A 26,708-nucleotide genomic window follows, 5' to 3' on the forward strand; every position below is an offset into this window, starting at 1 on the left:
GTAATGGCGTTAAAATGAACAGATGTCATTTGTTGTTTTGTGACACGTGGCAGTTCGCCGTAATCCACCTACACACACACACACACACACACACACACACACATATTTACATACTGTACCAACAAGTTTGGCTTCATGCAGCCGGTTTGAAGCGCTATGACTCTGCTCAGGGACCAGAGACGCAGATGCTCGTCCTCGTCTTTTTAATGTACTTCCCAAACAACCTTGGCTCGCCGACGGCGCCCAATAAAACCGTCGTGGGAGCCGTCGGTCCGCAGAGATGAATGGGCTGACAGGCGACTTGTTGATAAGATCGGTGTCAGTTTAAACATCACACAGACCAAAACCGCAGCGAGTCGGGGAGCGACGGAGGAAGTAGCCCAGGGAGAAGTCGGCCGTAAATATTATTAATTCATGTCTCCGAAGAGCAAAGCCTCTGCTGTGAGCGGGACTTTACAGCAGCCCGTAAACACACGTAGACGCCAGTTTTACGCTTCGCTAAATGTGTTTCTGTTGTTGCTCTGTCATGTTTTGCTGCTTTCAGAGCAATGCTTCCTGCATTAGCTCCTTAAATTACCATTAGCAGTCACGTGTGTGGCACCAACAACGCCCTGCACCCTCAACAGTGACCCTTTTTCATTAATCGGTGTACAGTGACGCTGTCTCCATGAATTAGAGAAGAAAAGGTTGTAATGAGCAGGGGGACAAGCGACCGCTGGATAACAGGTGCTTTTATTGAATCTGGAATTAGGAAAGGGGAGCGTAGATCTTTCTCTGTCTGTTGTTCTCCAGCTGATGAAGATCTGTGAAAGGAGTAATGAAGTCACCAGGAGAGTGAGACAATGGAGGCAGCACAGAGGGAGAAGGAGCCGTGAGGAAGACTGCAGGCAGAGGAAAAGAGACAAATGTAAGAGGAAACAGCTGTGGGGGGAGGGTAGGGAGACGTTGGGATGGATAAATGAGGTATTATGTCCTTTATTGGACAAGGAGATGAAAGGCAACAAAGAGGGCTGAGTTCTGAGCTGAGACGCCATCGCTCACTCTGGTAGGTTCCCTTCAGCTGCCTGTAAGACACGACTCAGGAGTCAGAGACAGGGGATAGAGGACAGGAGACAGGGGATAGAGGACAGGAGACAGGGGACAGGAGACAAGAGACAGGGGATAGAGGACAGGAGACAGGGGATAGAGGACAGGAGACAGGGGATAGAGGACAGGAGACAGGAGACAAGAGACAGGGGATAGAGGACAGGAGACAGGGGATAGAGGACAGGAGACAGGGGATAGAGGACAGGAGACAGGAGACAAGAGACAGGGGATAGAGGACAGGAGACAGGGGATAGAGGACAGGAGACAGGGGATAGAGGACAGGAGACAGAGGACAGGAGACAGAGGACAGGAGACAGGGGACAGGCGGCTTCTTTCTGACAGTCTGAACAGCACAGGACACGTCAAAGCTGGCGCTTCCGAAACAGATTCGAGCCATTTCCAAAGAATTTCGAAAGATACGTCCGCTCCCAAATTCGCCGCCATGTTGGCCTCCGTTAACGACGTTCTGTGCGCGACGTCGTTAACGCTCAACTTTTCCTGATACCTCCTGTTGAGCATCACGCGGTGAAAACACCTGACGTCCCGTCCATCGATGAGGACTTTACTTAAATAACATGCACGACGTGCATTTGCAGCATCAGAGTTAAGGGACACGTCTCGTCCAAGACGCCTGCCCACGTCCCACCGTCCCGTCCAATGATCGCCGCCCACGCTTCGATGCTTCCCATTGTTGGGGCTGGAACTCTTTAGAATGCATGAAAGCAAGTCCTGGGGGCAAGTTCAGCAGAGCATGAAGGAGGGAGATGAGAGGATGCAGGGATAAAAACTGGGGTGATGGTGGGGGGGCAAAAAAAAAAAAGAAAGTGTAAAGTTAATGGCTTCACGGCGGCGGTGATAATCAGGCTCGATGAAAATGGCCTCGTGCAGAGCTGATGGGATGCTGGGAAATGATTTGAGGCAGGTTTCAGGCTGCGATGCACTCAGATGTGTCTGTTGCTCTGAATAAATTCCCAAATCTTTCAGCGTCAGACATGAAAGTTTACGGCGGAAAAATTCCCAGTGAGTTATTATTGAGGAATATGGTGATCCGTGTGCGTAAAGGTGGAGTTTCCTGAATATTCCCGCCAACACCGGCCAGATAAATCCAGATAAATCCCATCCATGGGTTAAAAAGTCCATTATTGCATTCCCTTTACTCTATTTACGTCTTTTAAGAACCAAGTTTGACCATCTACTTTCATACCATGACAAGCATATTAGCACGTAGGAAACCTTTGCTTTGACTTCTCTGTTGGCATGATGACGATTCCAAAGATATCGCAGAGAAACGAGGGGAAAAAAAGTCCCCGGAGAAACGAGCTCAGACAGTAGAAAGGTCACCTGGTTCCCAGAGCTCATCAGATGCCCATAACTGAACATGGGAACATTATTAGCAGGAATCTGTGAGGAAGGTCCTGGAAATTACACCTTCAGACCCACGTGAGCGCGTCTGGAATGGTCCCCACGTGCTGATCGGATGTTCGAACACAGAATCGCGCACCTTGGATGCTTTTACGTGTAAATGGAGATCGTTTGACCAAAAGTGTCCCCGATGGGACAAACCTGGAGGACGTAAGCAGGCAGAATCAGCCGTGGCTCCAGTCACAGGTCGGAAAAAACAGGGAACAAACCTGGTTTCCAGCCACAAACAGTGTGATTTCGAACAGAATCGTCCCCTTTTGTTGCTGTGATTATTGGTTTTAGACATAAACGGGCTCTCTATTTGGTCCCGAGCACAGTAAATATGCAATAAAAGTATGGATGTCCTTCCCTGGGGGGGGGGGGAGGCTGCAGCTCTGAGGCAAGAAAGGCATTTCTTGAAATGACCCTCTTACGCGACACAACACAATCAGGCTTTTGCCCGAGGGTCAGCGGAGGCACGGAGTGCTGCTCGGATTGATTCTTCCAGGCTTTTTACTCTCTGGGAGTGTTGCTGCCGCCCCACAGCCATGTTGGCTTTTGTCTGTCCGACTGGTGCGTGCCTGAAGTAGCAGGCTCATTCAGTGTCATGAGTAGTGGCATTTGTTCTCATCCCTCCTTCCCTCTCCGTCCCTTTGCACCAACACACACACACACACACACACACACACACACTTAAAGCCAAATGAGGCCCTGCCTGGATGGTGGAGTCCTGTGAGGACAGTACAGAGAGCTTCATCAGGCTGGAATCATCCTGCACAACATGCAGGTTGTCAGTGGATCTAGGTGTGAGGCCCCCGGGGCGGTCTCCACTCCTCCACATTTCTGCAGCATTTCCATCCTCGGAACACGTCACGGGAAAATTCAAAACTTTATTAAGCTGCAAAAGAAGTGGGATGATTTTTTTTTTCCCGCTGTTAAAAGAAAAAAAGACCTCAGTGGAAATTAGGTGAATCTGTCACGCTTACCAAGGCGACGCTGGGGACCGGAGAATCTGTACAAAAAGATTCTTTTTTTGGTGCGTCTTTGACCCGGCTTTGAGCCCCCCCGCTCGGAATAATAAGAGCTGGAGCCTTTCCTCGTTCTTGCCAGGCCATCAGTGAGCCATGGAGAGCTGGGGAGGAGGAAGTGATTTCCATGTTAATAGGAGCCTCCTCACTGGTGTCTGCGCCTCCCTCCCTCCCCGATGCCCATTGTGCCTTCCGTGCGCTCACCTGCCTCCACCTGCTGTCGCATCCCCAAACACTCCATCTCATTGCTGTTGTCTTGCAGCCCCCCCCCCCCCCCCCCCCCCTCACCTCTCAGCCTCTGTTTACTTCTGCGCTCTTCCCTCCTTCTCTTTCTGTCTGGTTTGATGAATGGAGTCGCTGGACTGTGAGCAGCACATCCTCAGCGGGGCGTGGCAAGTCATTGCTGGCTGTCTCACATCAGAGTGAGTTCGGGGGGGGGTTGAGTTGTGTTCTTTCACTTAGCCTGCTTGTCCTGTGGCGAATTCGCTCTCAAATCCGTCACAATTTAGCCCAGAAATACATAATAAGAACACCGGCGGCCTTCCGAGGTCGCAGCCGGAACAGTCGATGCAAATTCCACCCGTGTGAAAGCGGCGTGACCCAACTTCTTTTTTTTATTGCATCTGCTTGGGTGACAGTAAAGTTCAGGCCTAAAGACCTGCGAGCCAGACGCAGGAATCACAAAGTTTCTGCAGTTTTATGGCAAACACGTCGACTTCTGCTGCATAATCGGCGAAAAGTTAGCAAAATCCTGAAGGGACTTACCAAAATCCCCCCCTCCCCCCCCTTCCCTTCCGCTCAGAGCGCGCCAGCGTCCACTTGGCTGAACATGTGCAATTCCCACCTAAGTCCCAGCGGATCCCCGAACAGCCGGCTGAACACGCTCCCCGAGGTTTTTCTGCTTCCCCTCTCGCGCTCTCTGCACTCTCGACCCTTCCGGACTCCTCAAAGCACAGCTGGAAACGGGCCAGCGCGCCATTTTCCCCGCGATATGCTCGGCAGCGGACGGGCCCTCCGTCAGAGGGATGGCGGTGGGGGAACTACTCAGCCACAGGGTGCAAAATGAATCGCCCCCATCCTGCCTTCTCATTCCTTATGCGGAAGGGCTGGCAAGGCCAAACGGAGAGCTCTTTATGGCGTTCTTATAAATCAGGAAGACTAAAACAGACGACGGTTCTCCGATCAGCCTGTTTCCATCCACCCTGCCGGGAATTTCCGGCTCCAAAGCTTCCGGTAAGCAGAGGCTGTCCTGAATCACCTCCTATAGCAACTCCGAGAAACAAACAAGTTGTTATCGCGGCTCTAAACGGCACCTCGTTTCACGGATTGGAAGCAGGAGAGGAAAAACGCCCACATTCCGCCTTCCAATAAAACTATCTGTGTAGGAAGTGTTTTGCTCCCCTCTGTTATTTTCGAAGACGCGCACCTGTACCACCGCCGTTTTTCTGGAAGCGAGCGCAGCCTCTTTGCGTGCGTCGTTGTTGCTGCACTTGCAATTACGAGCCGGATTCACAGGCGGCTCATTTTCCGACCGTGTCAGGACGCAGCGCCGCACGTGTAATGTGTCAAAGACGGGAGGCGCCATCCGAAAAATAACCAGTTCCACTCCAAATAGTGATGATCAACGTGTCAGCGCGAATCATGTGATTATCCACATCACAGTCAGGATCTGCTCGTGGAAAACTGCCAATGTTTGCGACAAAAATTCACTTTTTCCCCCTCTTATCCGACACATGATGGATTACGTCTGATCTGAGATTCTCTGCGCTTTGATTCAGAGGTAATTAAGGTTCTGTCCACACTCCCAAATACTCATGGTTGATATTTTTCCCTCTGATTTATCCAAACGTTCCTCTAAAAAGAAGCAGGAGAATACAAAACCAAAGTGGAGCTTCTTTTTGAGGAGGGCTCGTGCCCTTTTTCCACACCCTCAGGTTTCTGTCATTAAAATAGAAGCAGACACGGAGCGTTAATTAAACGCCTGCTGGATCAATACCGCTCTGTTGCCCCCCCCGTGAAGGTCCCAGCTCCGGCTGATGGGAGCAGCACCGGCACGGCCTCAGCAGCTTCTTCTCCATTACAAATATATTTATTCCTTGGACTCCTAACGGTGCGTCAGCCGCGCACGTGGGCTTCACTCGTCTCCACGGGTTTGCTGCCGCCTGTAGGTGTGAATTGTTCTCTGTTTGACTGATGATTGACAGCCCGCTGCCCGCCTCTTCCCAAATGTTCTCATGCCCACCTGCTCCATGGCAACCTCCTCCAGGCCCCACAGGACAGTTTAGCCTTTAGAAATCCATCCTGCTTCCTCACAGATCCAGATCCAGATCCAGATCCAGATCCAGTTCCGGACATATTTTAACCAGCTTCACACATGTATTTGGCTATTTTTTTGATTGAGCGTTTGGGGTTTTGAGGCACGACTTTATAGATGGATGCTAACTTACCAGACAGTGGAAGTGGTTTGACAAGCATGGGAAGATGGAACACAAGAGGAACCCAGAATTCCAGGTGGAGAAAGAACGGGAACCTTTAAAAGCACCCAACAGCTGATGGACCTTCAAGCCCTTCTGAGCTAAACTACCTACTCAACTCTTTCTGTTGATGCTTCTCCATCCTTGGCTGCAACACTGAAGTCCAGGGTTTGATTCCCGGCCAGTGTGTGGAATCTCTCACTCGTCTCTGCGTCTTTTCCCTCGGCACGCCGTTCTTCTCGCAGCGGCGTTCCAACGTCCAGCCGATCGCTGGTGCAGAATGATCAGATCACAGAACGGCCCTGGCTCCTTCTCCATCTTCTCTGAGAGGAGCTCCAATGTGCACGGCCCCAGGAGGGGAGCTTGAGGATCCGGCCCCACTCTCAGTGTGGTTTGGGATTTTATCTAGTGGTGTGTTTTCCGCATCCCAGCCTGCAGCAGAACATCCCGGCTCATTTCTGCTCCGGATGCTGGATAAACTTCAGACGTGTGAACCAGCGTGTGCAGGCGGGTCTGAAAGCTCCGTTTCTTTTCCATTTAAACCACTATTGAGTCTCAGGGGGACGCGATTTCATCCCAGTTAAATCCTCCTGTAAATTGAGGCCAACCTCTAGATCTTCCGCGCGTCACTGATGCATTTTGGGGGTTTGACTAATTTCGCGCGGATCCAATTTTCCGCTGCAGCCGTGAAGAGTCATAATGATTACAGCGATAACCTAAACAATTAGGTAATAGGCAATAATTTCCAATAATTGTTATTCTCTAATTAAGTTTTACATCTCCAGAGCTGCGACTGAAGCAGGAGGAATTGAAATGAAAGGAGGAACTAATTAAAACGGAGGTGACTAATACCATCGTGCTCCTCATCCTTCTATTTTCCCCGGCCGCCTGTTTTTTTCCGCTCAGTATTAATATTTCATCTAAAGTTCAGCGCGTAAAATCACTGCTGGAAACATCGCTCTCAGTCAGATCTTTCCGCTCCCTCCATTTTAGCCACTAATTCCCGCCTTTTCCTGCGGTTCTTTCCAGGCTTTTTCTCTGTTCTAACACATCAGCTCACAGGTGGAGGCAAATGTTAGCGACAGATTCGAACTGGTTTGAACAGCCGCTCGCATCAGCCAGACATTTCATCCTCGCATCATCTGCGTTCAGGTTTTCCGGAGCTTTCCAGCACTTGTTAGTAGGGAGAGGTGGAATTCCTGAAGAAGAATGTCAGAATTCCCAATGTTTTCACACACACATCGAAGCGGCGTCTAAGAACTGGATGATGATGTAGAAATGGGAGCTGTTTGAGGGGGTGGGGTGACTTCTGAGAGCGACCCTCTTGGACACACACGTGTGTGTGAGCGGTGTGTGTGTTTAACGTGTGTGTGTTCAGCCACTTACTCAAGTTTACAGCATTTCTGCTGCGTGTTTATCTGCCCTGAAAGGATTCATTCATTCATTTGCACTTAGCTAGCTGCACGACCCCAGCGTGCAATCACAGGCGTTCACCCACTAATGGAGTACACCCCCCCCCCCCCCCCCCCCCCCCCCCCCACACACACACAGACACACACACACGTGCGCGGTGCGCGTCCTGCCTTGTTATCCTCCTTCATATGGCACTAGAACAGAGCTCTATAATAGCTAATGGCCGTTCTCTGTGCAAGGCGAGTTCAACAGCGAGCGTTTTGTGCGACGTCCTTCAGGCAGCACTAGAAAAGATGTCCAATGTTTTGTTATTAACCTCGTCAAGAGCTGAAGGAGAACATGAACTTCCACATCACTTAACCCTGTGCTGGGCTGATAAGAATAGACAGTCTTGAGTTGTGGCTGATATCGGTGCTTCCATCGCGGTGACGCGTGAATTAAGGCGCCCTTTCCCGCCTCCATTTTCACTTTTCCTTCCAACTCTCCCAAATCTGAGGCCGGCGCTCCGGACGCTAAGCAGATGCAGATTTTATTCCTGCTATTTTCAGAACTCTGCTTGGGTCTTGGCCAGCAAGACAGTGTTTTTTTTTTGTTTTTTTTTAATGATTCCTCAATTTTCCGCCGCCATCGCAGGAAACGCTCTGATCAAATGTGGCTCGGTGCTTCTGCTAACATCACACGCTCTGATCCATGCTCGTATTCCAGAAGTGGTTCCCCTCAGCGTTCGTCCCAATAAATCTCAACATAGACTTGGAAAAAAAAAGAAAAAGAAGATCCAATTAATATACTTGGTTGTGTTGCGTGGTCAGAGATGTTAGCGTTAGCTGTGTTAGCATCGGGTTTATTCCTCTTCCTATCTGCCCATCTGTCTCATTATGTTCACCTGTTGCCTCCTGCCATTTGTCTGAACAAGTGTACAGGCGTTTGATCCGGTTCGTCCACATTTTGTAACCGGAGGGCTTCAGGAAACATTTAGGGCTCATAAACCCGTCAAAGAAAAGACGTGGAGGCCACAGATTGGGCTCTAATGAATTTAGAAGAACTGTAGCAGACAATTGTATTAGGTTCCACTAATGCATGAGATGAAATGGGGGGAAGAAAAGCTCGCCATCTTTTCCACGCTCGCCACCGGGCTCGTGGAGACACTGATAAATGCATTTTGGAGCTTTGATACAGAACCACAGTCCTGTGGGGAAATACTCCCGGTGGAGCCTCCAGATGCTGCTGGTTTCTACAAATATGTGTTTAAAATCTCTGGGCGCCAAAGGTTCACCTTGGCGTATTTTAATCGACTAAAAATAAAACGAGCTCTAAAACCATCACACCTCAACAGCGCCCCCTCTGGCGGACGTATGCAGGCGCGTAAACGTGCTCAAATCGCACTTCTGCTCCAGTTTTCGGCTCTTCTGGCAGCACTCCCTAATCATCCCTCCTTGAGTCTAACTGCTCGTTACCTGCTGCAACAGCGCTCGACAACAAGACCCAGATACGAAGTTCTCGGCCACATCGAAGCTTTCGAGCACAGGAGAGCTTTGGGCCTCGTCTTTGTCACAGATCTGCGGGGAGCAGAGAGGCGGTATTGAGCCGGTGGAACGCCTGCTGCGCCCTTACAGCCAGTCCTCGTGGTTCTACCTGGGTGAACAAAGGCGGAGGGCAGAACTGTGCGCTCTCTTTTCCTCTCAGATGGGATTCTTTATTTATCTATTATTACATATATATTTTTTCTATCAGCGTCTGTTCTGACGTTGCCATTCAGAGCTGGAGGATTCAGGAGCGTCGGACCACCGATCGCCCGCCCCCCCGTCCCCGTCTTCTCCCCTGGATGTTCCCTTTTTCCATCACAGGTGGAAATGATGTACGACTTGTGCAGCGTGCTGCTTTTCCCCCGCGAGCACAGAGCTGATAATGACTTGGCGTCTCCTATTTTGCTAGCGTGACACCCCCTGTGTCGCGCCCCTCGCGGTTGCTTCGCCGCCTCGGAGAGAATTCAGGACGCTGCAACAGGCATTCGTCGGCCTACTTGCAATAACGCATGTCAATAAAGAAAACGACTAACGTGTAAATAACCGAACTAATCTGCTGTCTCATTAGCAGCGTCGCCGTTTATGTGCTGTTCTGCAGCCTTCTGGTGCTCCGTCACTCCCAGATGGTTGGGATGGTAATCGCGGCACTTAAACCGACATTTAATGTTGATTCCCTGGCACACGCTGTCCTTTTGGTGGGCGGAGCCCCGCGGGGCCTCGCGGGTGTTGTCCCGCTGCAGCGCAGTCGTTTCTGAGACCTACCAGAAAACAAAGAGGCTTTATAAGGTGTAAAAAGGCACGAGCGTGGCCGCTCGGACCCTCGGACCCTGGCACGAGGGACACACCTCCGCGTCGCCATGGGCTCAGAGACGGTCACCTAGTTTCATCGCCATTCCAGGGAGCAGCTTTAAACAACCGCGAGCCTCAACAATTACACAGAGACGTGCGCGAATGGATGATGATTCTAAAAACCACCCTCACTGCCAGAGGTCAGAGGTCATCGGGGAGACAAGGTCATCGCCGCGTCGGCAAAAACTGCATAAAAAGCAGAAAATGTGGTCGTGTGAGGTTTTCCGTTTCGTTTTTTGACGCATTTAGCACCGCGGAAATGTTTGCCTCTGGTCAGAGGTGGGTTTATTGGGCAGATCAGCGTTGCTTTTTAAAAACACCGCAGCTGAAACTATCGCCATAGCAACTGACGATGCTGACAACAACAGGTACCGCCATGATACTGTCAATTACAGCAATAATTATTCCTTTTGTAGAACCCTTGAGAATCGGCTGGCTAAACAAAACAATGCTGACGGCCCCAGCGCGCGTGTGCGTGTGTGTGTGTGTGTGTGTGTGTGTGTGTGTGTGTGTGTGTGTGTGTGTGTGTGAGATCCTCCTCTCCGGGGATTCGCTTCCTTTCAGTCCCCAGTGCATTTGAGTCTGGATGGCTGCTGGTCACATGACTGTGTGCTGGAGAATCTTAGAAACTCAACGCTGCAGCTTTTGCAGCCTGATTTCATTGAAAGACGAGAGAACAAAACACCCAAATGCAGCATCAAACACCTGAGCTCTTCCTTCCTAACTGCCGCCCCGCGACCTTTATCGAGGTTTTCAGGCCTCTGACAGCAGAAACGGTGTTTCGGGTGTTTCCCTCGGCTGGACTTCAGAGCTACAGTATTTGATCTTCAACCTCCTGTTAACTCATCTTCCAAACCGGGACCTCGTTCTTGGCCTACCTGAGCCCTGACGGGCCAGCCAGGGGCACAGTTTGGACACAAAATAGCAGAAAACTGTGTGCTGAGTATTGTACTGAAGCAAAAATAGCCCAATGGAGAGTTGGTCCACTCGATATCTGTATTTGCAGAGCTTATTTCACTCTTCTGGGCACCTTGTCCACCATTTTTAGCGAGTAGAAAAGAATTTAAAACATGAAGCCGTTCATTATCCAAAGAAGGGAAATAAGTCTTTCGTGTTTATGAACCGCACCCTTTCATAGTGGGGACATCTAGAAGTGATCAGCATATAAGCAGATGAGGAGAAGAGGGTCAGCTGGAGGTAAATGAGCTCACGCTGTGAAACGAGCCAAACCTGGGCAGATTATGTGGAGATTTATGTTCATGTGGAGCTGCAAGACTTGAGCTGAAAGCTTAATGTGACTGTCAGAGCGGTGATTTAAACGCTGTTGTTGTAGCGAGCGGGTAAATATTTAGACCCACGGAACTATTATAAGAGATCTCATTACAACCAGCACTTTTGTTAATTGTGCTGATTCGTCATCTCTAATTAGAACCAGCAAAAATCCTGCAGCAGCAAACACTGATGTACTCATGGATTCGATTCATACTGTAAGATTTGTCCTCTTGAGCAACCTTCTGAGGACCACGCCGTCACATTTTTGTATTTTGCTCACATTCAGAACCTTTGTAGAAGCTCCCCCACAATTCCTGGGACTGACAGTCGTGTCCAGGGGATTCAAACCGGAGACCCGACCAGCAGACTCAATATTTGTGCTGCAATTTATCCTGGAGCAAACACTTGCTGTTAGCTTCAACGCTAGAGGCTGAGGTTGTCTCGTTAGCAGATGTTTATGTGTTGCACCTCGTATCCACTAGGATACTCCGTGTGTGTGTGTGTGTGTGTTGTTGATATCCTTCAGTTTTCAGTGGGGACTTGAAGGCAGCAGACGAGTTGTTTGTAACTTAAGGAGCGCTTCGTTTGATCTCAGCTGAGGAAGCCCGGTCCAGATAGCAGGAATCCAAACATCAGCCTTTCCAGCCGTGATGCAAAATTGTTCACTGTTACTTTATTCCAATATTCTGGCAGAAAATCCCACGAGCTTTAAATAAAGTGAACCTTTTTTTTTTTTGGTCTTACCTCAAATTTATGCTAACAGGTGTTGAGGTTGTTGCTGAATTCCCAAATCTCCCACAGGCTCCAAACACAGGTGGTACAGCCAGAATGTTTGGTTCAGAAAACCAATACCAGATATTTGTTCTTCTTTAATAATGTGATTAAAGATCACACCTGCTGAATCTGCGTGTAAAATCCACTCAGACCATTAGCTCAATCTGTGGCCTTGTGTGTTGGATGAAACGGGTCTTCTCCCAGAAGTCGATGACGGTTTGTCGAGACGACAGCAGTTTAAACCCATTTCCTGGGCCTGTGGTGCAAATTCTGCTGCTTTTAGGCTTAAATTCAGCTCCAGTGGGGATGATTTACTCAAACCCGTGAGGAGAAACCTTAAAAAACTCTGGCGGCGCCAACGTTTCAGCCGCCGTTTGGAGTTATGAGCCGTGATCCCGAAGTGAAGCCTCCCGCCTTCCCTCCACGTCAGATTTACGGTTCTGATCTGACGGCGTGGGCTATCTTAGCTCTGTCAACTCGCCGTGTTTGCACGTGTTGCACCCCCCCCCCCCCGGCGCATTTACGGCCCCGTCTGATCCGTTAGCTTTAGCCGAGCAGATAACAGCTCTGTCGAATGAGCCTCCCGGATCTGCCGAACCTTGACGTCTTACCTGCTCCTCCGCGAAGCTTCTGTCTTTCTTCGCCGTCTTTATTGGCGTCGGCGCCGCCGCTGTGCGTGTGGGTGTGTGCGCGATGCTGAAACTCAGTTGTAAGTGTCAGAGCAACCTGCATTCCTGCTGTTTTCAAGCAGCTCGGCTCAGTTTCGGGCGGCGTCGCGCTCCTCTGAATCGCATAGTCATCAGATGTTGAAGAGCAGCAGGTGAGATATGAAAGAGGTTCTTTGTGTCGTATATAGAACAATGACAAGTCTTTAAAAAGACCGATAGTGTTGTTTTAATGGGCGCCAAAGATGGTGGCAGCTGACATGAAAGAGCCCGCCGAAGCATCGGAGACTGGAAAAACATTTAAGATAAAAAGTTACAGAAGCTCACTGGGTTCAAATGTTCCAATCTTTGCTTGTTCTTTATCTCCTCTCCTCCTGCTCTGTCTTTTCTTTGCCTCACCTTTTTTTTAATTTATTTTCCCCGACAATCGTCTCTCTGGCTGTATTTTTCCTACCTGTTAATAACACCACAATGCTGAGCTCGGCCTTTTTTTCTCCTTTTATCTCTGCTTTATCCTCACCGCTGTGTTGAATTAAATGCCGCGCTTATCGGGGCGAATATTGTAAATAACGGCTGAGGAGGAGGAGGTGGCGGGTGGTATTGGTGGGGGGGGGGCAGCTGGGAAGGAGGTCAGAAGCCAAAATTAAACGTTGAGCCCACAAATGAAGTGCAGCGGTGCATGAAATGATGAAGTCTCCTCCTCTCCCTCCCTCCCAGGCATGTGGTCCTTCTCCGTCTCCGAGCTGGCCATCCCCGGGGCCGAGATCGGCCGCATCTCCGCCACCGACGCCGACCTCGGGGAGAACGCCAAGCTGGAATATACCATCCTGGAAGGGGAGTCCGGCGACACCTTCAACATCAGCGGGATGAACCAAGAGGCCATCATCACACTCAACAGGGTGAGAGGAAGGAAATGGGAGGATTAAGGGTCCGTTTGGATTAGGAGTCACGGATTCTACTTCAAAAGTACATGAGCGTTCCACACCGTGGTTCTGATGTACTTCCCTTTAAACTTAAACTCTCCGACCATTTGGATGTAAAGACATGCAACATTTAACACACTAAATGCCCAATCCGGGTCAGAATTCTGCATTTTAACGGGCGTTTTTCGTAATTCGCTGTTCGATTTCTTTTTAAAATTCTATGCATCCGGCATCCTTCCGTAAAAGGCTCACTCGGGGACCGTGGAGACTCGGCGCAGCTTTCCTCTCCTCCATCCACCACGTTCGGGCCAACGCTGCAGAGGCGTGCTCGCCACCGTGGGGGCAGATGAGCGCTGACACCTGCTCGTTACCAGCGCGGCTCGCTGGAGAACACGCGTGTCGGCGTCGGGGCTCGTGTTAGGCAGCCTTAATGAGGCCCGGGTCCAGGAGGCACGTCTCAAGGCTTCGGCCTGACGAGCCTGAAATAGGACGACGTGTTTGTCTACATTAATGTCATCAGCCCTCTGTGATCTGAGGGACATCGGCCATAAAACGGAATTCAAGGCTGAATCCTGGAGCAGGAAGTTTATTGTGATTCGCCCGCCTGGCGTGTAAATTCTCATCCGACTGCAGGTTTGATATTTCAGAGTCGGCAGCAAATTACAGCTTCGGCTCAGCTGAATATTCCTGCAAAGCTAATAAAAGATTTTTGATCTGCGCTGATGGACAGATGTGCTCCGGGGCAGACGGGGAGAGTGGCGCTCAGCGGCTGCTCCGTGAGACGACACGGCTGAGAAACAAAACCAAGGAAAACATCCCCATAAACGCAGCGTATTAATATTAACGAGGGAGCATCAGTCAGCCGTGCTGCTTTTTAACCCCTGTCGTCTCAGATAGCTTAATTATTAAAAGCAAAAACCGTCTTTAGTTTACAGAATTTGCCGTTATTTTGCTTCTTAATGGCTTGAGTGATGAGAAGATCACATGAATGCTGTCACACACGGGAGATGCGCTGGTTCAGATGTGTGGAATTAAACGCAGTCGGGCTTGTTTTTTTTACCTCTTTAAGAAGGTGCTGAAGCTACAGATGCCCCAGATATCTCAATAAATGGGGGTACGTCCGATCTGCCCATGTCGGCTTCTGGAGCTTTACCTCCTAAGTCAGGGTCCATGGAAGACGGAGGGGGAGGAGAGGAGAGGAGGAGGAGGGGAGAGGAGAGGAGAGGAGAGGAGAGGAGAGGAGAGGAGAGGAGAGGAGGGAGGGAGGGAGGGAACGAACGAGGGAGCCGCATGGCAACAACATGCAGAACGAGCAGGGGAAGGAGGCCGAACAGAAGAACCTGCTGAGTGTGAAGAGAATCGATCCATTTAGCATGAAGTGGGAAAATGAATTCCATGTAAACAAATGCAGCACACACCTCCCACCCACACCAGTCCTCCCACAGCATCCAGCAGCACAGACGGAATGTACAGCTGAACGTGGCGGCCCTCCACCAGAGCCTGGACTGGGAACGCCGCACCGCTCCGGGGGAAAACAGAGCAGCTCGCAGGTTAACCATGGATTTGTCCTCAGCTCTCGCTCAGTGCGATGCACATCGATGATGCTAGGCAGCGTTAGCTCGTCTGGGAGGGTTGCTGGACTCCTCCGTGAATAAAGGAACATCCTGCTGGAACAGGTAGATTACAGCTTTAACCTTTCATGCTAATCCAGGAAAACTGTGATTACCAGACTCGAACCCCAACAAATGCTCAAGCCTGTTCCCCACCCCGGTTTATTTGATCTCCTTTGATTGTGGGGAGGGTATTTAGCACGCCAAAGGTGTGTTCTGGGGTCTCGCGGGGCCCTTTAACGGAACCAGGACCTTTAAGTGCTGTGCAGATGATGTGCGTGACCCGGAGAGGAAACGTTTCCAACGGCAACGATTTGTGCCGCCGCAGAATTGGCCCGACCTCTCCGGTCATCCCCCCGGCCGTGGGTTGAATCTCTTTACCCGCCGAGCTCCTTCACGCACATAAATACACCGAATGGATCGGCGCGCCGAGACGAGCGCCAATAAAGCGGGGAGATATACCGCGTGTGTACACATCAGCCGAGCGCACTTGACCTTGGCGCTCGCTGTGTTTAAACTGCAGCGAACGAGGGGAAAGAGCTGCGACGCGACGCCGTTACCGGTTTAAGAGCGGCGAGGGACGCAGAGCTCATCTCCTCCCCTCCGAATGATGTGTCAGCTGGGATGTGGGGGTGGTAAATAGAGCCAACAGATGGAGCTGGATGTAGGAGACGACCAGAGGCGAAGGGAGGAGGAAAGGAGATGAAGTCTTGCGCAAACATTCATCAACGCTCACGTTCAGTTGGTCGACAAATAGATCCAAATCCAGCAGCCGTGTATCGTAAAGGAAATACGTCTTTTATAGCCACGGTCATTCCGATCCGAGAGTGTTCTCTCGATTTACGAGCTGCATTCCAACAAAGACACGACTCACTTTTGACTCTTTTTTTTTGCTGTATGAGGAGATAATTATGCAAATCAGGCGTCCACGAGAGCGGCGAGGAGACCAGAGCGCCGTCAGGACGTGGAGAGGCAGAGGGTGGGCGGGGACAAGCCTGGAAAGCTAGGTCATTAGCAGCCTGCGAGTCAAAGTGGCGAGAGAAGCTGCCTGCTGCTCATCATTGGTTATTTACTGTCAGGCCAACACACACACACACACACACACACACACACACACACACACACAGACCAATAAAGGGTTGTCATATTCTCTCTCTTGGTCTATCTGTACTCCCCATCCCTGCATCACCACCCCGCTTCCCTTCATCAGCTACTGTCTCTCTGCATTTCCTTCACACCACTCTACCCCCCCCCCCCCCACCCACACACACCTTCCTATAACTCACACTCACACATACATCCAAATATTAAACCAGCACACGACGCCCCCCCCCCCCCCTCGCCTTGCCACTCGCCGCCTTCCTGGCTCTGGTTGTGCTTGGAGACCATCTCGCACGTCGTGTGTGCAGCTCTCGCTCGGCCCGGCTCTGCCACTTTCTCTCTCTCTTTTTCTCACACACACGTGCTTTTCGATACAGTTGAGTTTCCTCTCTTGGGGGCTACCTTCCGTGTGGTCGCTCCAGTCTGGTTCATGTACACAGCTGCTAATGAAGGTACATATGGCTGCTAATAGAGTTCTGATACAGTGTGTGAGCAAGGCCACAGCGTGGGGAGCAGGTTATTGAAGAGAGGCAGCAGTGCCCCCTACTGGTCAGAAGGAAGCTGAATTATTGCAAAAGTAGTTTGGAAAGTAATAAGTTTGTCTGTGTAGTTGATGTAAATCGCACAGGAAGCCTGAACTTTGAGTTTTTCCTCCACGGACAAACTTAAAGCTCCACACAAGGGCCTTGCTGGTTCCGTGATATTTACCCTCGCAATTCCTCGCATATGTCCAGCTAATTAACATTTTTAATCCATTTCAGTGTCAGTGTCGATCAATTTTCCTCTTATTTCGCCAGAGGCTATTAAAATGCTGGCTCCGAGACTTAGTAATTGTTTTATTTTATTAGCATCAGTGCCATGTGGTCATTATCTAAACTCCTCGGCAATCAGCTGAATGAGTTACAGGTTCTGGATATCGGCAATTTGACACAACCCACACAACATATGTGGCGAATATGCTGATGTGCGAGCGATTTGGCTGCTTCCTGGTCCTGTGCAAGATATCTGGAACGTGATGAAGAGCGCTGCTAACTCATGGATAGCTCGGTCTAATCTCTCTGATTTAGAAGGTGAATCAAAAAGTGTTACTTTATTCAGTCCCTCCACGACCTTTAGCAACTATTGGTGCTAATTCAGCGTATCTCTCATGCTAATTTCACGTGGCGTGCAGAGATGCTCATCTCTGTGAGGCGGTTCCATGTCCTCCCAGTGCCAGTGTGGGTTTTCACCAGTTTCCTCCCACATTCCATTGTGTTAATTGGTGCTAGCTACATGTGGAAGGTGTGCCACCTGTTTGAGACGCTCTCCGGCCGACTCTCTGGCGAACAGGGACGCATTACAGTTACGATTTGACTCGATATCAATCAGCACTTCTGTTCGGCGTCCAACCCGGCGCAATTTGTTGCGGCCTTTATTTCACTTTTGATTTATGTTCTGTCCGGTTCCCCCTTTCTTTGGCCAGCCTGAACGCTGACATTTACCGATAGCTGTTTTTTTCCCCCCCGTCGCTTTGAGCCTCAGTGTGTTTTGATTGTGAGAGCGACGATAAGCACTGATGCAGAAAAAAACTAAAAAACAACCGCTTCGACACAAACTGAGATAATGGACTGGCTTTCATACACCTCATTAGACGTGTGTTTATATATATATATGCGTGTGTGTGTGTGTGTGGATTGATTCTGTAGATCCAACACAGGAAACATCAGGTTTTTTGGGGTAGCTCTGAGCCGTATAAACCTGCTCATTGTGCGTCTTTTCGTGCCGTTTACCTGAGCTACAAGCTAGCTCATGCATGTGTCGGTGTGCCGTTATTATTTCCATATGCTCTCACTTAAAACGGCCGGCTAATCCTCGGTCACACGCCAGCAGCGCGCCCAGGATTATCTGTGTTTGTTTTCTCACATGAAGAGAGAGATTGTGCTAATCTCCTCGGAGGGAGCGAGGGATAGAGGGAGGCGGGGGAGAGAGACCAATGTCTTGCCCAGAATTTGGGTGGAAAAGAAATAAGATGGAAGACAAGAGAGGAGAGAGAGAGGGAGGGGGTTAAAAGAAGCTCTTTCTGGCAGCTCTGGTTCTGTCCGGAGACAAATGGGATGTCTGATCTTGATTAAATATGCAGAAAATCAAGGGAGACGTCAAGCTGGCGACCGCAGCAGGACGGGAACGCGCTTTAATGCCTTCACACGGGGTCTTTACTCAACCCATATTTGTAAATTGTGTAAATCACAGAGCGACAGAGGAGAGGCAACATCTCGTCCTGCTGGGCTGTGCCTACACACACGTGCTCAACTAGTGCGCATCGCTCTAGCAGGTCCGGCTAATTAATTAGAAAAATTGAAAGAGATGTTTTTGAAAATAAATTTGAATTTCAACACGGCCTGTCAGAGCAACTAGTGTGTGTGTGTGTGTGTGTGTGTGTGTGTGTGTGGCGTTTGTTGACTGGCCGTCACATTAACTGGTTTAGCCCGTGTTTTGCGGCAAGCCTCCATATTTGAATCGTGGAATATGTCTCCACGTTAATATGCTGTTTGATTAAGCTTATGTAAATATTGAATCTGTCTTTTCGTCCCCAGTGGTGAGGATAAAGCGTTGAGAGGAACAGATGCTAATAGAATTTATTGTTTATTTGTGTCGTCCTGTCAAACTCCACACCAGCGCGCGTTAGCTCGCGGTGCTGGATGTTAGCTAGCTTTGACAGCAAATATTTTGTAATGCCTGTTTCTGACATCGGTGTTCATGATACGGATCATATCTGGCTGTGTATTAAGCAGAGCAATGCACGGCTGCGTCGACAAGCTCCACTTCACTGATTGGCTTCTAATTCACAAAAACAATCAATGATGAACCTCCGGTCTATATTGTGAGGCAACATGGTGCGTGAATTTAAAAATTAAATCAAGCTTCCAGACTGTGAGCATGAATAATTGAAAGCAGGCACCAGAAGCGCTGGCTATCCTTGTGAGCTGCTGCTTTACTGCAGGGGTCAGAAGCTTTTTGAAATGGAGAGCCCTCGTGCTTTGGTTCAAAATGCTGCTTAACACTTGGAAGCTTTAAAAAGAAGAGTTTCAAAACTGGAGGAACAAATCTAAAGTCTTCCACTTAGAAGGCCTGTCATGCCATAACTTCAGTGAGCGGAGACTTTATTTGAACCGCTACTCTGGAAAGGCAGGCAGGATGAAGACACGTGGGAGGGGATTCTGGGAAATGTTGGCAAAGGGAAGCACTGCCAGTGTAAATGAAACACTCTGCTCAAAATGGCTGATTGAACAACGCTGCGTATTTCCAGTCGGCCGGTGAATGGCAAGCACCGTGCCAGTTGTGGGTCGCGTGCCTCAGGTTGCTGACCACCAGCCCGTGACCTCCACCCGCTTTTGAGGTCATCTCATGTTTGTAACAAGTCTCCCGAGGCCTCGCTAGGCTGTAATGAGGCATTCAGCCGTGTCTGCTGGGTCTGTGAATGTGCACGTTGCCTTTTAATCCAACTGAAAGGGACTGAAAGCGCGCGCACGGCTGCTCCCCGTCGCGTTAACGACAGTCAGGAGTTACATGGAGACATCTCTGAACTCAGCGTTTAAAGGCTGGTGTGTTAGCGCCCCCCAATCTTCATCCCTTGTTCTCAGAGGGATTAAAAAGTCCTTTAATGATAAGAGTTATATAAGATTTTTACTCTTCCGTGTAATGTGGAATCAGTAATGTGCAGTCGGAGCATGACCAGAGACTCAACATGTGCTGCAAGGAGCGAGAGAAAGCATGCTGGAGATATACAGAGGCGCCGCCTGAATTAATTAGGAGGCTTTAAAAAAGCAGGAAAATCTCCTCGTTATGTCTTAACTGCTGCCGAATTGATGATGCATTAATATTCCTGACAGTTCCAGTGGGATCAGGTCAACCACAGCCCAGCTTAACGTCTTCTTTCACAGTCTGAGCTGAAAACAGTTGGTGTTGATGAGAACACGGCCGGCCGTCAGTCCCGCGGCGCTTTTTCAGCTGTCAGCAGTCGGCAATGAGGCGATTCAGGAAGTGAGATGCTGAGTAACTGAAGTGGCGTTTAAGTGCGACGTGGACACGTGAGCGTCGGTGACGTTGCTCCGTCACCTTCGCCCTTCAGCACTGCAGGAGAAGAAGCAACACAGGACGGCGATGAGAGTGTGTGTGTTGTAGTTTGTGCTGCGTCACACACAACCTGGGGGGGGGGGGGGGGGGGGGGGGGCAGAGGTGGGTGATGGAGTGTGTGAGGTGGCGGAGGAGGAGAAGGAACGCGGTTGATGGAGTGTTGGATGAAGAGAAGGTGATGAGTGTGCGCTCGCTGCGTAAGTGACACCTCTCCTCCTCAGACGGATCACCTGTGACGCGCGCACACACACACACACGCACACACACACACACACACTCACACACTCACACACACACACACACACACAGGCACAGACTGTTCCATCTGGATCCCTGGACATTTCACCTGCTGTTTTTCCTGAGGGGGGAAAAGAAGAAAATCAAAAATCGAACACAATTCTTCTTCAAAAACGCTGAATTCCACCAGAAGACTTTGTGGTTTATTGTGGGGGGAACAACAGGTCCAGCGTCGCTAATGCAGCACTTTCCTGCGACATTCCAGCTACGGTGGAGCTCCTGTAACATCCCACTGGAGCTGTAATTTGACTCTTGAGTCTTTTCAAATTCTGGATCCCTGGATTATGTTGGCGGAACATCAGGAACATCTTCCCTGGAACATTCCAGCCATTGTCTCTTTTGCACGGTGTGTAAATGGCTGCACCATCTCGCGGTTACCTTTGGCCGAAAATGAAGCCCAAAAAAAACCACGTTTAACGTACTGGTTTGATTCCGGGGACAGCTGGTGACCGCCGGCTCCTCCAGCACAGCCTGGAGAGCCTGGAGATTATTAACTCCAGCCTCAGTCTCTGTGCCAATCATGGTGAAATGAGTTGTGGGCACCAGGACACACAGGCTGACAGGATCTGAGAACATCATAAATGAGCCCTTCTCTCACACACACACACACACACGCACACCACACATACACACACACACACACACACATACACGCTTTCATTCTGCAGAGATGATTGAATTTAGAAAAGCAACATGTCTGTCAGGTATATCGTGTGTGTGTGGAGCGTGGCGTGTCGGGAGCGTGGCGTGTCGGGAGCGTGGCATGGCGGGAGCGTGTCAGGAGCGTGGCGGGAGCGTGGCGGGAGCGTGGCGTGCCGGGAACGTGGCGTGGCAGGAGCGTGGCGGGAGCGTGGCGTGCCGGGAACGTGGCGTGGCAGGAGCGTGGCGGGAGCGTGGCGTGCCGGGAACGTGGCGTGCAATCACGTGGACTCCTCACACAAATAGGCTTCATAACTCAGCAGTCATAAACAACCACTGGGGCCTGAGCCCCCATCCCAAATGAAATCTGCTCTAGCTGTGTCGATCCGATGATAAAAAAGGGAGCTGAAACACGTCTCGCAGGCTTTGGTGTCCGCCGAGATGAAAAATACGGGAGACGGCTTCTGTGAAATGGCGCCGGTCTTTGTTTCCAATTTCCTCATACAAAAATGTTTGTTCGTGCATTCATTTGTCAACACTTCAGAGAAACGGCTGGTTTATAACAGCCGAATCATTCAAATGCACCCAAAACCAGAGCCGCTGGGTGTTTCAGGAGCGCCGCGGCACATTCTACCCCCCAGACATCAGCTAGCTGCCGGAAATGAGCCAACAGGCTGGCGGTTAGCTAACACGGCGCTGGTTCAGGCCAAATACCCGGACTGACTCCTTATAAAGGCAACTACCAGCACGTCAGCGTGCAGCGTTAGCTCCTTTGGTGTTAGCAAAGTAACAATATCCGCCAACAGCTCTGAAGAGTGTCAGAACACTACAAGGTCACCGTTTCCTTGACAACACAGCAAACCCCCAAGACCCCACCCACAACCACGCCATCTCCAATCCACGCACGATGGATCTGTTCTCCTCTGAGAGCCTTCATCTGGTTCTGATGTGTCATTTTGTGCAGCTCTATCAAATCCGGTCTGGGATCAGATGGCATCGGATCGGGTCAGAGCCTTTTGTCTACAAATTTCCCGCCTTCTGTGTCTCTCCCAGGCTGTGGACTACGAGAGCAGGAGCTCGTACTCTTTCTCCGTGGAGGTGCTCAACCCCATCGTGGATCCGCGCTTCTTGCGGCGAGGCCCGTTCAAGGACCGGGCCTCCATCAGAGTGGCAGTGCTGGACGCGGACGAGCCCCCGAGGTTTGCACGAGCCCGATACCACATGGACGTGTCGGAAAACTGCCCGCCGGCCTGCACTGTGGGCAGGGTCAGCGCCGTGGACCCGGATACGGGTCTGACTAACAATATCAGGTGCGTCAGATCCCAGTCCCGTGAAGTCAGATTAAGCTACCGATGCCGCGCAACTTTGTGCGATATCTTAGCGCTACACTGCCGAGCGTTAGCCGTTTTATCGCTGTTTTCATTAACGGCGGGAGATTGTTCACTGCTTTTGGCTGTAACGGCCTAAAGAAAAGCGTATCCCAATTAGCAGCGGCGCTGAGAGCGGGTGCGCGGGGGCGGTTTGGTGGTGGCTATACTCACGGAGATATTTAGATAATCAGAGGCACTTCAAAAGAGCTTCTATCTGCCGCGATAATCTCTGTATATTAAATCTTTGGCCATTTGAATGTAGACTTCCTTATCGCTGCCTCACACACTCGCCCTGCCTGCTCCTTTTATTCCGCCTCCCACCGCCTTCGCTGCGTGCTCCTTCCTTTACTCTCCGCTTTGCTTCTTTCTCACTTTCTTTACCTTCTTTGCCCATTTCTAGGTTCTCCATTGATCCTCAGTCAGACCCAGAGGCTCTGTTCCGCATCGCCCCAGACGCCGGCCTCATCACCACGGCCATGGAACTGGACCGGGAGCGGGAGCACTGGCACAACATCACTGTCATCGCCACACAGAGGGGTCAGTCAGCCGTCGTACAGCACATCGATCCAGGCTGGTCATTACCGCCGGCCCGCTAGATTAGCTAAAATCCTTCGGTGAGCCTTTCGCTCTGCTGTCACCTGCACCCACTCTTGAGCAGAACGGTGGAAGAGGTTTAAGCTGCCCGGAGAACAGCGGAATTCACTGCCGCTTCGATTCACGAAGCAGAGAAAGGAACGCCGTTTGGCTCCGCCCAGCGGTCCCTATAGCACGTCGATCCGTCCTTGAAAGGGTCCAAAATGTCTTGCTCGAAACAACTTCCTGTTTTCCAAAGGAGGACTCTTGTTCTCAGGTTTGGTGGGTAAATGGAAAACCGGCGTGCTGGATTCCCTCCCCATCGCGGGGCTGTTCTGTCAACTGTTATCTCCGAGGTCGAGAATCAGCTCTTAGACGTGTCGAGCGTGTTTATCGATAATGCCAAAAATATCATCGCTGTTTGATGAGCCGCCTGAAGCTCCGAGCACGGCCGTGACACAGCGGACGGCGAAGAACACCCCAATCCTCGGGGGGCCGGAGAAAATGCTCCTTTTCAGTCCTACCAGGTAGACATCGCGTTCACCTGGGATCCCAAAATTCCTTAGAGGATTCCTTTTCCTCCTGCTAGGACAGAAACGCCAGCTCGTCCGCCGCCCTCGAGGACTGGAAAAACGTGGAGGATGATGGCACAAAGAGAAGCCTGACTAGCTTCTCCAGCGTTAGCGAGGCCACATGATCACGTTTCTTGGGTGTGGCACGGCTCTGGAATATTTCGGAATTTTAATATTCTCGCTACTGCTGCCTCTGTTGGGTCCGCAAAGACCGAATATTTAAGCCTGGGAGTGATTTTCCTGTCCCCAGGCTGCAGATGTCAGTCCATTTAATTAGCTAAATAAACTGCTCGGGATGAATTCAGCCAAATATTGATAGCTGATATGTTTGTCAAACCTCTCAGGCCGGGTGTTTATTTTTAAAATGACTGTTTCCCAGGCTAAAACGTGGCTTTGTCGTCTTTGGCAGGTCAAAGATGACGTGCTGGAAAACCTCAATTAAACCAGGTTATGGCCGTCTGAGGGCACCGTGACGCTTTTTTGACGCGTTTTTCCCGTCAGGCCTGGTTGCCTAAACGTTACCGCGGGGTGCAGCAGCGTTGTTAGCGGCATGGGGGCGCCACAGTCAGCGCCGGGCTCGAGTAATGAGCTACTAACCAGAGCGCGTGAGCTTGTGTTGACACGAAGAACAGTGGGAACCCTGCATTGCCCACGGACAGGCCGGCTCGGCCCGGTGGCGTTACGGCGAGAGCTCATTTCCGGCTCGTCAACGGTGGGAACCAGCCGCTGTCCTCCCTGAGGACACGCGTGCATATGTTGGCACGCCAGCGCACGCCTTTATGAAGGCTGGATTGTGCCAGCGTTGCAGAAAAGCAGCCTAAAAAGGCCCAGTGGTGAATTTAAGCTGGGAACGCGTCTCTGTGAGAACTTCATGTTGGAGGGTGCATCCAAGTGAATCGGCTGTGGGAGACCCTCTGCCAATCCATTTAAACTGCACCCTTGTGCAACTGCATGCAGATTGCCTCTATTCAACAACCCTCCTCTGCTCCCTCTGGTTTTTTCTTCCTTTATGACAAACATACACACACGTGCACGCACACTTAAAGCCGTTAAACGCCGCGCCTAAAAGTGGAACAGTTTGATGTTGAAAAATCCCCGACATCAGTCATCCTCCAGCTGGGAGGCTGCTGGCTCTCACGAGCCAAATGAAAGCGCATGTTTAGCCAGTTGTGCGGCGGCTGACGTAAGACGGGCGCCATCGAATCGCTTCGGACGCGGCCCTCAGTGATGGCCGGGACATTTAATCTGGCCCGACGGGGCCCAGACGCACACCTCGTTGGGTGTCTGTGCAGCACCAGCGACTGTGTGCGACTCTGTTCTTAGCTGCCTGTTTCTTCCAGACAACCCCAGCCAGGTGTCCAGAGTGGTGGTGGCCATCGAGACGTTGGACCTGAACGACAACGCCCCCGAACTGGACCGGCAGTACACCACGGCCATGTGCGACTCGTCCTCCGTGGGTCAGGTCAGTACGAGGCCTTCGCCGCTCTCCAGGCTGCAGTTTCAACCTCCAGGCGTGAATGCGGGTTGTTAGTATCGCCTATACGTTTTTCCTCCCGGAACCGGCTTTTGTCCCGACAACAATGGGACCCTCCCGGTCCAGATTGATCCAGACTTTTGGCGCTTTTCCACCGCCGCGACTTAAAAAATAAATAAATAGCGGAGCTGACGAACAGCCATTGTCATCGCTCCGCTTTTGTTTCCACGCGACGGAGTCCGGGACTAAATCGAAAACTCTCGTTTCGAGGCTTGTCAGCGGGGCCGGAGGTTGTAATTCATCAGAAAGATGCAAAAGGAGCGAGTGACACGGTGCTTCAGGTGTCCGGAACGCTGCGGAACAGCTTCACTGCTCCCGCTTCTGATTTGTTATTTTTATCTTAGACACCCGGGTTGGAAAGGAAGGAAGGACGGGCTCATCCCAGCAGAGGGAGGAGGCGCTCTGTGGGCTCCTGCTCTGCATTTACACATATTTAACATGTGGTTAAAGATGCAACTTTCCAACTTTTGACCCCCCCCCCCCCCCCCCCCCCCCCCCCGCCCCCACCTCCTTCCAGCCTCCCTGTCCCACGCTGGCTCCTCCATCATAAGTCGGTATCGCGGCCCATCTGTTCCTTCTGCTGGCGTTCCCGTCGCTCCGCTTGCGTCTCTGCCGCGCCGCTAAGTCTGTGATTCTTTGGCAGCGCCCTTGATTTGTTTTCCTGTGACGTCTCGTGTCCTCTGTTGTGCGGGAGGCGTTCGCAGACGTGGGATTACGATGGCTCGGGAGGCGGCGAGGTCACGCAGGAAGTGTCCGGTCGTCCTGAAGCTGGCAGGCGGACGCTTCCCTGAGTGGTGGACTGATCTCCGTCATTAAGCAGAAACTGGTCGCCAGCTCTGACTGCAGGAGATTATTTTCCAGTAATTTGCGTCGGTTAGCGCCGCGCACGCTTCCAGATGCTACTGCTAATGAAAAGCCGCCTGCGCTGTGTTCTTAAAAGGAGATTAATGTCCGATTGGTCATTTAGTGTGAGTATCAGACGCAGTTCACTGGTGTCTCCGTACTAATCGGCAGGCTTGTTTTGATTCTGTTCACGCTTTTGGAGCTAAAAGCACAACCATCTTCTGTTTCCTCTCTCTCACACACACACACACACACGCACACACACCCCTCCCTGACCCTCCTCTGCTCTCTCTATCTCTGTGTTTCAGGTGGTGCAGGTGTTGCGGGCGATTGATAGAGATGAGGGAGGCAATGACAGCACCGTGTATTTCAGCATCCCCCCAGACTCCAGCGTTGCCCTCAACTTCAGCGTCAGGGACAGCGGCGGTAGGAGCTCAATCTTCCCGTTTAGCGCATATCTCTTAATTCCCCCTTTTCCTGCTCAGGCGCTCCACTGTTTATTTCCCTCTCCGTAAAGGCGCTTAATCCCACATTTTCTTCCCGTCTCTCTGTTGCCGGCATCATCTTTCACTCCCAAAATCCTCTGCATCTTCTGCATTCCTTTCTGCCGCCCACCCTTCCTGTCTCTGCCCGTCTATATTTCCATCC

At 50.9% G+C, this 26,708-nt stretch overlaps 1 protein-coding gene across 2 annotated transcripts in view; it reads left to right on the forward strand.

The window, feature by feature from the left end:
* The window catches only part of LOC130538571 (cadherin-24), a 99,745-nt gene that overhangs the window by 68,865 nt on the left and 4,172 nt on the right, over positions 1–26,708 (forward strand). For both annotated transcript variants that reach the window (XM_057056299.1, XM_057056300.1), the window contains 5 exons: positions 13,203–13,384; positions 22,222–22,478; positions 22,939–23,075; positions 25,024–25,145; positions 26,369–26,486. In XM_057056299.1, the coding sequence (XP_056912279.1) occupies positions 13,203–13,384; positions 22,222–22,478; positions 22,939–23,075; positions 25,024–25,145; positions 26,369–26,486 (816 nt within the window). The remainder of the gene's footprint in view (positions 1–13,202; positions 13,385–22,221; positions 22,479–22,938; positions 23,076–25,023; positions 25,146–26,368; positions 26,487–26,708) is intronic.

Source organism: Takifugu flavidus, chromosome 15 (genome assembly GCF_003711565.1).
Source record: "Takifugu flavidus isolate HTHZ2018 chromosome 15, ASM371156v2, whole genome shotgun sequence".
NCBI classification, from domain to species: Eukaryota; Metazoa; Chordata; class Actinopteri; order Tetraodontiformes; family Tetraodontidae; genus Takifugu; species Takifugu flavidus.